Raw genomic sequence first — 13,875 nt, 5'->3', positions numbered from 1 at the left:
AAGCTCGCCCGCACCTATGGCCCCATCATCAAACTGGAACTCGGCTTCGTGACTACGGTGGTGGTCTCTTCGCCGATGCTCGCCAAAGAGATCCTCCAGACCCACGACGCTGTCTTCTCGAATCGCACGGTTCCCAGTTCCATCACGGCTCATGACCATGACAGGCTAGGCTTGCCCTGGCTACCGGTTTCGCCTCTCTTCCGAAACCTCAGGAAAGTATACAACTTGCATATCTTCTCCAGCAAAAAACTGGATTTGAACCAACACCTTCGCAGCAACAAAAGTTCAAGAGCTGGTCGCCTTCGTGAGGAAATGCGCAGATGCTGGCGAGGCGGTGAATATCGGTGAGGTGGCTTTCAGGACCAGCCTTAACGCAGTATCAAACACGCTTTTCTCTTTGGACATGATCGAACCTTTGAAACCAGCTGGAGAGCTGAAGGAGGTGGTGTGGCAAATTTTTTGGAGATTGGAAAGCCTTACCTGGCAGATTACTTTCCCATGCTCAAGAAGATCAACCCGCACGGTTCAAAGCGTCGCCTTGAGGTGCTTATCCAGAAGCTGTTCGACTTTTTCGACGGTGTGATCCAGAGAAGGTTGCAGCTGAGGACAGAGAAGGGTTGCGTGAGGTGTAACGATGTTTTGGATTATCTCCTTGATTTAATTGAAGAGAAAAATGAGACCCTGGACATCTCCCTAGTCAAGCATCTATTTCTGGTACCGTCTCCTCTATCATGCTTCCCTAATTGTGATAATTATGATCTGATTTCTTGGAAAAAAAGCTCTCTGATTTGTGACGTGGATCATGCAGGACATAATCATCGCCGGTAGCGAAACCACTTCGACCACACTGGAGTGGGCAATGACAGAACTACTTCGCAACCCGGAAAAGCTATCAAGAACCCAAGCTGAGCTCCATCAAGTCATTGGCAAAGGCAAGACGATCGAGGAAGCCGATATTTCTCGCTTACCCTATTTAGAAGCTGTCTTGAAAGAGACTTTCCGGTTGCACCCAGCGGGTCCTCTCCTTCTTCCTCGAAAATCTGGGGAAGATTTTCCTATAGGCGGTTTCACCATTCCAAAGGGTGCTCAGGTTTTGCTAAATGTGTTCGCGATAGGACGAGATCCGAACATTTGGGATGATCCAGACAAGTTCGTGCCCGACAGATTTCTTGGATCTGATATTGATGTTAGGGGACAAAACTTTGAGCTGGTACCGTTTGGTGGCGGCAGGCGGATTTGTCCGGGGTTGCCATTGGCCACGAGAATGTTGCCTTTGATGCTCAGTTCGCTCATCAACATATTCAATTGGAAGCTCGAAGATGGTGGTATCCCCGAGAACATGAACATGGAAGAAAAGTTCGGATTAGCCCTCCAAAAGGCTCAATCTCTAAAAGCTGTGCCCATTCCTATATGAAAGAAGAAAAAGAAATGCACGTTCGCGTTACATTTTACGTAATTATGATGGGTTGTGATGATTGCATCGTCTATTTACAGAATAAAAGCGCTACGCAATATTTTGGAAAAAAATGCGCACTTTTTCTTGAATTTGTATCCTGGCAAAACAAAGAGAAATAAGAGAGCAAAAAGAATTTCTAGTATAGTAGATGTACAAGAAGAGGCTAGAGTTTTCGGAAATCTTGCCTCTCTTTATCTGTGGTCTTTTTTCCTTACAATCTGTATGTGGTGATAACTTTCAATCTGAGACACAGGTCTTCTCAAATCTTAAGAGGTTATACATAAAGTACTATCCAATGCTTGCGACATTTTACTACTGTTGAAGCCGCCGAAGAACCTCAAGACCCTCCAGTGTTGGATGCAAATTTTGCAATCCCAAGATCTCCATAACCAGAACAAGAACATGCATAATTGAGTAGAAAGATTAACGCACCTGTTTTGGGATCCATCGAACATAAAGCGAAAGCAGAAAAAGGATTACCCACATATATCAAGGGGATCCACGCATCAAGTCCTTCTCCTCTATTGCCCTCCATATCACTGGCTCAATGAGGAGGCCCCCCTCACATTTAGCGTTAGGTAAATGCCCCTTAGGTGAGGATACATGTGAGAATTAAGGTTAGAGGAGAAACTTGAGCACTATTTATAGAGTTTCCAGCCAGTCCCTCTCATTACGGGCGGGCTCAACTCGGCCCATACTAGCCAGCCCATATTAGACTAATTAAGAAACTTTCTATCTCACCTTAGACCAAACCCCGTAAAACGGTAAACGTTAAACGGTAAATTACAATATCAATTAATATAGTCCACAATTAGAAAAACTCTTACATTCTCCCACTTGGATCATATTAATTGAAATCGTACTGTATGTGCGCACATTGGTCTAGAGATAATTCTTAATAGTCAATCATATTCCATAAAGTCTTAAACACCGAATCATGGCGGTAACTGCATGTATACACATAGAGCCTTCCATGGTCACGAATGTTCTCAACTTTATTGATATTGATTCAATATGGTAGTGTGTCAAATGGATAACATCTCTCATAGAGAGATCCCATTTGTCGATCCACCATTCTCTTTGTCACAAAAACTTGTGCCACTAGAGAATGCTTTATGGTTCCAATGAACCCACATATGTCTTGTCCTTATGGTTAATCTTTCTTTATGTATCACCAAACATATGCACAAGGCTAATAACCGGATGCCCGGATGCCCTAGCCTTCACTCAAGGTTTATACAATCCCTTGAGACTTTATCAATATGTATTCGACATAATAACAATACATTCAAAAATATTTTATTGAATGCAAAAGTTGATACATATCAAACCGTTACAAAGTGTAACAAATACAGATGAAATCTTTATCAAAGTAAAGGCAAAATAGCTCCTACTAAACAACAGTATCTGAAGATACTCCTAGGCCCATGCTAATGACATGTCACTCAAATACACATAGGCATAGACCTTTAGTTAGTGGATCTGCAACCACATAATCTGTGAAAATATATTATATTATTATGTCACCTTACTAACTGTTTCCTTTTGGTAAAAAATTTTGACCACCATATTTAGACCCCTTGAGATCTCTGTAGTAAATAAATAATACTACAAATTTATTATCTCAATACAATCATATGGGTCTATCCATCAAGTTAAAACGATCAACTCCGTCATGAGGTTCTGGAGTCTAATAGCCCAAGTAACAACCTAAAATAATGTTACTAACACTGCATACATAGTAGAAGATGGCATAGAACTTTATTTATTACACTTCCTACTAACATAAATTTGTATTATGTTATTGATCTCTTGTCATCATAACAGACAACAAAATTCACATCTAAACACCCTACTAACTGCAAGAATTAAACATATCTGTAAATTAGCATATAATTTCTTGTCCTTTTAAGTACCTCAAAACCTTCTTGGCAGCAATCCAATGATCACGTCTTGAATTAAACTGATATTTGCCTAGAAGTCTCGTCACAAAGGCGATATTTAGTTTAGTGCAAATTCGAGCATACATTATACTTTTAAGTGCATTGACACAAGGTACACCATTTAATTAGATTTTCTCAATATCTAAATAAGGACAATATGATAGATTTAGTCCATCACCCTTAACAACAGGAGCAATTCCTGGCTTGCAATAATATATATTGAATATTTCCAATATACAATCAGCAAATGTCCTCCGAGAAAATCTAATATAATATCGCAAAAAAAATCCTTACAGACCTCAGTACAAAGGATATAAGATGTCTCAAGGTCACAACTTGTAAGCAAAATATTATGTACATAAAGTATGAGAAAAAAATAAATTTCCTCCCACTAACCTTGCAGTATATTGAATTACTTTGTTCCCAATTGAACAAAATAACAACACTATGAAACTTTAATAATATTGTCTGGAAACTTGCTTAAGACCATAAATTATAACTTTTCAGTCTATACACAAGTTTACTTGAATTTGCTGCAAAATCATCCAGTTGCACAATATAGATTTTGTATCTATTTGGTGTAACTTTATATCAAAATAAATTATTAATGCCACGTTCACTCTGAAAGAATATTTAAAGAAATAGTTATTTCTTCACTATAAACAATCCAGCCCTCTTTTAGAGTGAAAACATTATTATCTTTTTTTTTATGGCATTTAATCACATACTTAATTGAGAACAAGAAACGACATTTATATAAGTTGCTAAAACAACCATGTAGTAGATATAGTAATCATGCTCTCACAAATAAACTATATAGTATGATGATATAACTGATCGTCTTTCCTTAACAAATTTCCTTAATAAAGCTGCGACCACTTCATTCTACACTTAAGAGGTTTAAGAAATTTCATTATAAACTATATCAAGAATAGTACCTTGAACCTCAACAAGTTTAGTCTATGGTACAGGAGATTCCATAATTATCTGTATAGGTAAAGACAAAAATATTGTAACCTCCATCATACTATTATCTTTAATAGTCTGAGAGCAGTTATCCTCTACAATTACGTCAATCTTTAGAAACTTTAGAGTATGTAATTCCATAATATTTGTACCTTCTTTAGGGTCATAAAATCAATACCCTTTTAACAATCTAGATAAGATACAAAATAATTCCGAGTGGATCTGAATTCCAACGCACTTAATATTGGATTAGATAACCTCACTTTTGCATAACACCTCTAAATTTCATATGATTTAAGTAATTTATGTCCAGTCTATAACTCAAAAGAAGTTTATGAAACAACTTTGATAAGAGACACCTTTTGTATATGAAAAAGTTGCTTTCATAATATCAACTCACAAAAGACCAGATAAATTAGTCTTACTAATCATACTCATCACCATGTTCAATATGGTGCATTTATGCCTTTCGACCAAATCTTTTTGTCAGAATTTTCAGGTATAGTAATTAAATTACCACCCTAGACCAAGTATTTGACAAATGACCCTTTAAGCTATTTCGTATTGTCATACTTGCCAAAATACTCATGGCCACTGTTAAACCTGACAACATTTTAAGACTAATTGTAATTGTTTTATTCTTTGTCTCGGTCATTTTCCTTAAATAGAAAACTTTCGGAAACAACCTTTTAATCATATACGAAATGTATATGTCATTAGGACTTAAACACAATCTTTGCAGATGTGTCCTAATTTCAATATCAGACAAGACATAATTTCAAGCAACTAAGGCTTCCATCATCTTATAGCAGTGCAATCCGCAAGCAAACCTCTTTTCAAGTGTTCTCATGGACAGTAAACAAATTCTATTGCTCTTTTCTCAAGCAGCAAATCATATGTCCACAACTTAAAATTTGAAACAGTAAAAACCTTAATAATAATGAAGTTATTAATTACAAAAAATGTGACTGAAAACCAAGCAATGTATATAATTAGCATCATGTGAGTACTGTGTAACTTGACGTACAAGTACACATCCAGAGAGTTACACGCATAATCATATAATCATCTTTGGACAGAATATATGACATGCAGTTGTACACTCCCCACATGATAGCGGTTATGAGAATATATTCCAATTCTTTGTGAATTCATCACCTTTAGGCATATGAATCACTAGAATCAGTCACTCCTTCACCACACTATCATGTATCCCTCCATGAACTAATACACAATCACCTCCTTTGGGAGTATGACTACGCATTAGACCAGGAGACATCCCAATCATTATACGAGATCGAAATTTCTCAAACCCAATCAAGCGTGCCACTTTGGCGGTCACTACTCAATTGAATCATTGAAATTCTCTCATACCAGGGATATAAACTTTACTTCTCACATACACCATATACATGTGATTTTAACTTTAGTGATAGGGGCATCATATCACCAAAATCACATATCATGCTAATTATATTGCTTTATTAATTAATAAAATTAATTATACATACATACATACATACATATATACATACATACATACATACATATATATATATATATATATATATATATATATATATATATAAAACGAACTCGAAAGACAGATTCCAATGAGATCATTGATCACAAGTAACACAAGAAACTTCTCATAATAGAGGATAAAACATCTCTTATGCACCCGAATTACATATTACCAGAACAATATAAAAAGAATGCTGATATAAAATCAATAGTAATACAGGGTACACCAAATCGACAAGCTTGACAGCTGATCCATTATCACTCATGAGTTCATAAGGCAAAAATGACTCCAAGGCCAACAACAGATTTATTAATCAATTTTAGGTAACAAATATCATTACTTCAACCAGTGGCCTATAAATTGAGTCAAACCACAGAACTAAATATCTAAACTATAACAATAGATACTATTGCTCTGCATAAATATTGTCATACTCCTTAACCATAAAAATATTCAACTTGATAGACATTAACAAGTGATCAGATGAGTTCATGTACAATATGCAGTAACTCAATCGACATGCATTACCCACATACAGCAGATATGTTAATCAGTACAATCAGTTTGGTCACGAGTTCTTAAAATATCCATCATTCAAAGATTATCAGCGTGTCAAGGAGTATGCTTGAGCAACAAAAGTTTCATAATCTCTACTGTTTCTCATAAGCTCAATACATAGCTCAATTACTATTCCATAATGGTTGTATCTCATTAAGCTAGCTTCAGTTCACAATAAATTTTGATTTTTATTGATGAATCACACCTTCATAATGATTATGTGATAATATACCTATAACCCAACACTTGTATTTCCAAAATCACAGAAAAATACAAGGAAAAAGACGCAAAAGTTCATTTAAAATACACGTATTTAGGGTTTCATATGCAATTTCACATCAATAAAACCATCAAACATATAAAATAAATATACCACAAGATAGGAAATCATCATACGAGTCCAACGCCCCCAACCACGCGCCAAAAGAAGCCCCCACGCGCCCGCATGCGCCGCCTGAGTGCGCGGCGCGTGGGGATCACGCGCGGCCACGCGCTACCACTTGTAACATCCTGGGCCCCACTGTGTAATATTGTCTGCTTTGGGTCACCCGCCCTGACGCGGACGAACCGCCATATCAGCCATGGTCTTTTCCCTCACGGCTTTAAAACGCGTTACACAGATTAGAGGGACCAAAGCTTTATAAGCTAACCAAGACCTCCCTCCCTAGGCGATGTGGGACAAGAGAGGAGGCTATCACACTCTTCACCTCTTAACAGAAGAGCGTCCTCGCTGTGGCCTCACGGGCGTCAAAACAACATTCGAGCTGTGGTCCCACACGCGGTCGGGAGTCGGCTCTGATACCACTTGTTGGACGCAAATTGCGCAATCCCAAGATCTCCATAACCAGAACAAGAACATGCATAATTGAGTAGAAAGATTAACGCACATGTTTTGGGATCCATCGAACATAAAGCGGAAGCAGAAAAAGGATTACCCACATACATTAAGGGGATCCACGCATCAAGTCCTTCTCCTCTATTACACTTCGTATCACTGGCTCAATGAGGCGGCTCCCCTCACGCAGCGTTAGGTAAACGCCCCTTAGGTGAGGATACATGTGAGAATTAGGGTTAGAGGAGAGACTCGGCCCTCTCATTACGGGCCAGTCCCTCTCATTACGGGCCAAGCTCAACTCGGCCCACACTAGCCAGCCCATATTAGACTAATTAAGAAACTTTCTATCTCACCTTAGACCAAACCCCATAAAACGGTAAACGTTAAACGGTAAATTACAATATCAATTAATATAGTCCACAATTAGAAAAACTCTTACATCCAGATCAAACTTTGTGATGAAATCAAAGAGCCATTTACTCGTGCCCCTGCAGAGTGTAAATTGCAGACCTTGGATCTCATGAAATTACCAAAGCTGGACGGAATCGGCATTACTATGGCCTCGTCACAAGTACTGGAAGTGAGACTGTGTCCAAATCTTATGAGTTTATTAAAAACTCTTGAAGAAGCCGAAAATTCTAGCAGTTCTCTATATTTCCGGTGCGACTAGGCTAGAGACCATTTGCGGTCAGAAAATGAGGCCTGAGAGACTAGAGCTATTTAAACGTCATGCACCTGCAGAGCGTACATTGCAGACCTTGGATCTTATGGAACTACCAAAGCTGGAGAGAGAATTGGTGTTACAATGGCCTCCTTGCAAGTACTGAAAGTGAGGCGTTGTCCAAATCTCAAAGAGTTCAGAAAGAACTCTTGGAGAAGCCGAAAATGTAGAGGTTCTTGATATTTCCGGTGCTGATATTTCCGGATGCTCTTTTGTCTGATTTTTTTTTTTTTTGAGTAGCGCAATGAGGAAGATGACTTTTCGTGAGAAACTCTGCTTTTCATCTGTTTGATCTCCCTTCTCTATTCCCCACCGTCAAACTGCACAGAAGTATTCAAAGCCTCACCAGGCAATGTCGCAACAAATTACTAAAATCAACATCAGTCCGGAGTGTTTGGTACATAATTGAACTGAAAATTCAAAAGAAATTTAGAGATCTAACTGGACTTTCCCTTAGGAAAACTCGCCTTCAAGCATGAAGCACAAGTCATCTCATCTTCAGCTCCATATTGGCATGAGACCGTAACTTCATGTATTAAAATCCAGGTTTTCATGAGGAAATCAATGCAAAGTTCATGCCTTTTCAACTTTGAAAAGGATAGTTGCTTGATATATACATGCTGCACATTGTGTCAGGTGAAGTTTCTTCTGCAACAATGTTCAAGCTCCATGAGATTTGTTTCCTGCGCTGTACCTAATATATGGATGTGTCTGAATTCAATTGCTCATAGCAAGATGAGGAAGATCTGGAGAAGATAATTGTTGATTATACTGTCAAGAACCGGTCTTCCACGTCTTAGTATGCTTAAAATATTGTCATCCTCAAAACACCATGTGGATTTTTCCTAGCTTCAAGTTTGAGAAATTAGTTCATCAAATCTTTGACATCACCACTTATTCTCTCGGTTAGTTTTAAGGACATGCCCGAGGAAAAAACGAGGAGTTATGGTAGTTGAAGTATTAGAAACCCGCTCCCTTTGTATTAGTAAATATTAGATGAGATCAGATGCATGTGAACGCTACTTAAATCATGAGCTTTACGGGTATTACTATTTTGAAAAAATCTCTGCTTAATTAATTTATTACTGCATACTAAACCAACTGGGAGTTCGATTAGTTGTCAAGGGAGAAGAAAAGGCTGGTCGTGGGCAGAAGAAAACCATGTTTTACATTTTTGGATATTTAATTGGCCAAATATAATAAGATATTTAATCAAGATTGGCAACTTTAATGTCAATATTAAATAAACTCTACAAGGCATTAGACAGAAAAAGTTATGGTTGGGTTCCTTGTTACATTTCCCCCTTTTTTCTAGAGTTGTTGTATTATCTAATGTTCAATTTAATTCTTGAACTAATATGACCATATCAAATTTTGAAGAAAATTTTAATACGGAGAAAATTATCATTTCAATCCTAAACTTTTACATCTTGCAAGTATCATCCAAAATTTTTGTGTAAAATTCCAATATTATCTTTCCGATCAATTGTCATTAGAAATTGCTGACGTAGTAATCCCTTAGGATGTGGTTTTCGAGTGGAGTTGTATGAGGATCGAGGATGACTGGATGCTACGTAAAGCAATTTCTAACTGCAATTGGTGAGAAATATATTATATTGAAATTTCGTATAAAAGTTTAGGACTACATTGATAGCTGGCATTCGTACGATAGATTTATAATTAATTGGATACGGGCAAATTCAACCCATTTCAAAGTCTAACAACATCAATCAATAGATTCATTAGGATTTTTAATACGAGTAAAACATCACGGGAATATATAAACTAATTTTAGGGTATATTTGTTCCACAAAAACTGAATAAATTGAATTTTTTTTTCCTAAAAATGGTCTTTTGTACAACTCATAAAAATGAATAAAATGAAAACGATTTTATTTCCACGAAAATGATGAAAATGTTTAGATATAAATTGTCGTCAATGATGATTTTTTTTTTTTTAAAATTAACTAATTATTTCAAATGATATAAATGATCATTTTTCAAAAATGAATTTTCAAATTATTCACTTTTCATCGAGCGCATGATAGAAATAAGTAAAAAGAAGTTTCATGATTAGACCATGCCTGCAAGATTCAAACGACAAAGGCAAGAGCGCGTGATAATTTATCGTTGCGGGTCCTCGTGTGCGAATTTTCTTTATCCTTTGGGATGTTAGAAATAATTAAAAAAATTTAAGATAATTTCTTTTGTTGAAAATTGCCCGAATATCTCTTTTTGATGATGCATATCTCAATTAATATATGTACCTCAGATAATAATATATAAAGCAAATTCATGTACTCTTTTCTAAATATATGGCAATACATACATTCCACTTTTTTCTCTTTTATATTATTGTTTTTAGAATTAATATTATGAAAAATTCCAAATTGATACATTTATAAATTTATACTTAACTAATTTTTTCATCACGAAAACCTCCAAATAAGTAGAAATTTACTTCGAATTAATTTTTGACCATAAAACGCTCCAAATTAATACATTTGTGAAAAATTTATTTTTAGTTAATTTTCGTTAAATTAGATTAATATCAAACCGGTACATTTAAGTAAGTAAAATTTCAAATCAGTATATCCGTTAATTATCATGCATAATTTAACTCAATAATTTAATAATAAAATTTAATAAGGATAAATTTGTCATGTGAATTGATTTAGGAAAAAGACAAGAGAGAAAAGGCGAAGACAAAGACGAAGACTAGAGGACACAGATGTGCGTTGACTCCGGGCAGCGGAGTATGAGTAGCAGCAGCGACTGAGCGAAGAAGAAGAAGAAGAAGAAGAAGAAGAAGAAGAGGAAGCGCGAAGAAGAAGAGAGCCTTTGAGAGCTGCCACGTTTTGCTTTGTGCGGTCTCAGCCCCGGAAAAGCTTTCAGAGGTTCGCTTTTCTCTTCGTTTCTTCTTGTTTTGGTCTTACGGCGTGTGTTGATCTGGCTGGATGAGCTTTTCTTTCTGTTGTTCTTGTCTTCTGGGCTTCTGGGTCGATGTAGTGTTTTTGGTTTCTTGAGTGTACGACCGATGCGTGGCGACGCGCTGCATCTTGATTGATGCGGCCACATTTGGAACGATGCATGTGGATCTTGAAGAGTTTGGAGTTCGCATTCACTGATCTTAACCTGCCACATTTCCATGGTTCCCCTGTGCATTACGCTTCCGATGCGGTCGCCGTCTCCGATATAGCGCATGTACATTCCATTGAAATTATATGAAAGAAATAGACTTGACGGAACATGACACCAAAGGGTATAAAAGATGCTAGACATCTTGAAACATTTGACTCTGACCCGACTAAACCGCAGTAGTTCCTGACTTATGTCCGAAGGAACTGAATTGTGAGATGAGTTGAGAGCCAAACCTGAACCGGGCTCGTCTTCTAGGAAGCAGAACCTGATGTAACTGACTTTAAAACTATATGAATACGAAACAGACCCGACCTGCCCATTTTCAACCTGTAGTTGCTACTTCATAATCTTTCTCCTCTTCCTTTCATGGGAAAAATACATTCAATTGATGTCTGTCATCTATATTGATTTGCTCCTTACAGCTTATTTTGTCCACTTTACCCTTGTGCATTCGCAACACGCATCAGCTTGCCCCAGTTCTTGTCCCTGATGAATTTTTCGTTGTGAACAAATATGTTCAATTGTCAAAGTAGCTTGTTGGACACCAGTTTCATCCATTAAATGTTGTTTAGCCAAAACATTCGCCGTTTTGCATTCCCACTTTTGGAGATTTATGGCGTGTTTGATAATGTTTCTGTTCAGAAATTGTTCCTAGGAATAGAAATAGAAAAAACTATTTCTATTATTGGGAACAAATTTTGAACATAAGAATGCGTTTGGTAACTGCAAAAAATTTCTGTTCCTAGGATAGAAAAAGAACAGAAACACGTTTGGTAAACTTATATAATTTTTTTTATTTCTTTTAATTTTTAGTATTATTTTATTTTATTTTCCTTTTTTCGTTTTTTTTTTTCTTCCTTTTGGATGGTCATTGGCCTCGCCTAGCCACGGCGAGGCTCGGCCTCGGCCTCGTTGGGCGAGCTCAAGCTCACCCAAATTTGGCGAGGCCGACCTCACCTAGCCATTGGCAAGGCTCGGCCTCACTGGGCCACCACTGGGCGACACCGACCTGGCGGTGGGTCGACGAGCTCGGCCTCGCTGGATCTGGGCGAGCTCGAGGGATTTGGGTGAACTCAAGCTCGCTCAGCCAAGGCGAGGCCGAGCCTTGCCGGGGACCGGCGATGCTCCGGCAAGGTCGTCGATTGTCACACCTCGATCCTCAAGCTCGTGCCAATCCCTTTCTAGTTGATAAAATTTTGCGACTTCCTAAGACGAGTTGCCGACCCTTTCTTTTTATTGCACATGCGGAAGCAAAAATAAATCTCCTAACAATAATCATCTCAAGATAGAAAAGCATGACAACAGATTCACACAAAACGAAACATGCTTTTATATTCATATAGAGTCATGTACAAGATCTATAATTAAAAGACTACAAAAACTGGCTTTCCAAAAAGTAGCAGCCCTAACTGACCTACACTTCCGATCACCTCCTCTTAGCTCCGGGTACTCCACTTGACGATCTTGAAAATTTAACCCATTACGGGTGAGATATAAATCGCAGCGAGTTCACGTTCTAAACCCTGATTATGAGGGAAATGCACGTAGAAGTATCCTAATCACATAATCATACAATCAAGGAGACTTACCTTGTTTCAGATCCACCATGAAAGTCAATACATTTTATATCTCAGACATCAAGAAAGCATGAGTAACAACTAAGCTCAATTAACTGGAACGCCATATTAAAATTCTCATATAAGCATAGGAGTCCCGATAATAGAGCCAAATCGTTATGACACATTACATACCGTACCACACAATATTGTCCCATAATCCAGCGCATTCAACTCAATTAAACATGCGTTTCTAGTTTTGATCTTGGCATATAGCACGGCCTACTCTCATCCCATTGAGCACGACACGTCTCTTTTAGACGGCTTTCCCAAAGGAGCATAAGGTCTAGAATCTACTGCGACGAATTTCTCGTTGTCTAAGGGTATCCCAAATAGGGATAATGTCTAGCTTAACAGCTCGCAACGATTTTTCTTAACCATCACACGATCACTCAAATATGACCTAGGACATCGTGTATTGCACTCAAATGCTTCAATTAAAATGGTGAACCCAACATTTTTCTTCATATTAGAAATACACATGAAAATATTCGTGGGTGGGTACCGGTCAACTTGACCCAAAAAAATTGACATTCTTCCTTTTTAAAATCCCACTATTTTTGTATAGTAATTAAAACTATTTTTGGTGTCAAAATCCACCCGGGATTTTCTAAATAAATATTGAAATTCACAATTAGCACGAAATTCTAGTAGCACAAAATTCTAGTAACTGGCTATCCCGGCCTAATTTTCAAAAAAATAATTAATAATTAATTAATTTCTCAAATTAATTAAATAATTCAATTTAATTTCTAAAAATATTAACTTAGGCTAGAATCACTAAATTAAATACCGATACGGGCCCAGAAAATTCCCGAATCCTTCTAGATAAATAATACAATTTATCTAGGCCTTGCTTAATCTAATTTAACCACTTAACATGTGACATCTTGATTTTCGAGTCTGATTTTGATGAGATGAAATGGGCTTTTCATCGACGCGCTTATGGCCTTATTCTCTGAGAGTGCCCCTCACGAGATAACTAGCCTATTGGGTGAAACCATTAAGGGATTTTAACGCAATAGACTTGAGAATTCGACTAGGAATCGATTGCTCGATCGTATTGATCTGTAAAGATCATTACGGCACTGTCAGAAATCGATTAGATACCGGA

At 37.4% G+C, this 13,875-nt stretch overlaps 1 protein-coding gene across 2 annotated transcripts in view; it reads left to right on the top strand.

Moving 5' to 3' along the window:
* The first annotated feature begins 222 nt into the window (after positions 1-222).
* Positions 223-13,875, top strand: part of LOC104447438 (geraniol 8-hydroxylase) — a 47,080-nt gene continuing 33,427 nt past the window's right edge. Inside the window, exons 1-2 of one of the 2 annotated variants that reach the window (XM_018873529.2) lie at positions 223-714; positions 809-1,620. In XM_018873529.2, the coding sequence (XP_018729074.2) occupies positions 499-714; positions 809-1,414 (822 nt within the window). In that variant the 5' untranslated portion in view covers positions 223-498 and the 3' untranslated portion in view covers positions 1,415-1,620. Of the gene's footprint in view, positions 715-808; positions 1,621-13,875 lie in introns of those variants that run through there. The other variant, XM_039311987.1, reaches the window with a different exon arrangement.

This window comes from Eucalyptus grandis, chromosome 5, assembly GCF_016545825.1.
Source record: "Eucalyptus grandis isolate ANBG69807.140 chromosome 5, ASM1654582v1, whole genome shotgun sequence".
In the NCBI taxonomy this organism is placed as follows: domain Eukaryota; kingdom Viridiplantae; phylum Streptophyta; class Magnoliopsida; order Myrtales; family Myrtaceae; genus Eucalyptus; species Eucalyptus grandis.
This window is presented reverse-complemented; position numbering and strand designations above follow the sequence as displayed.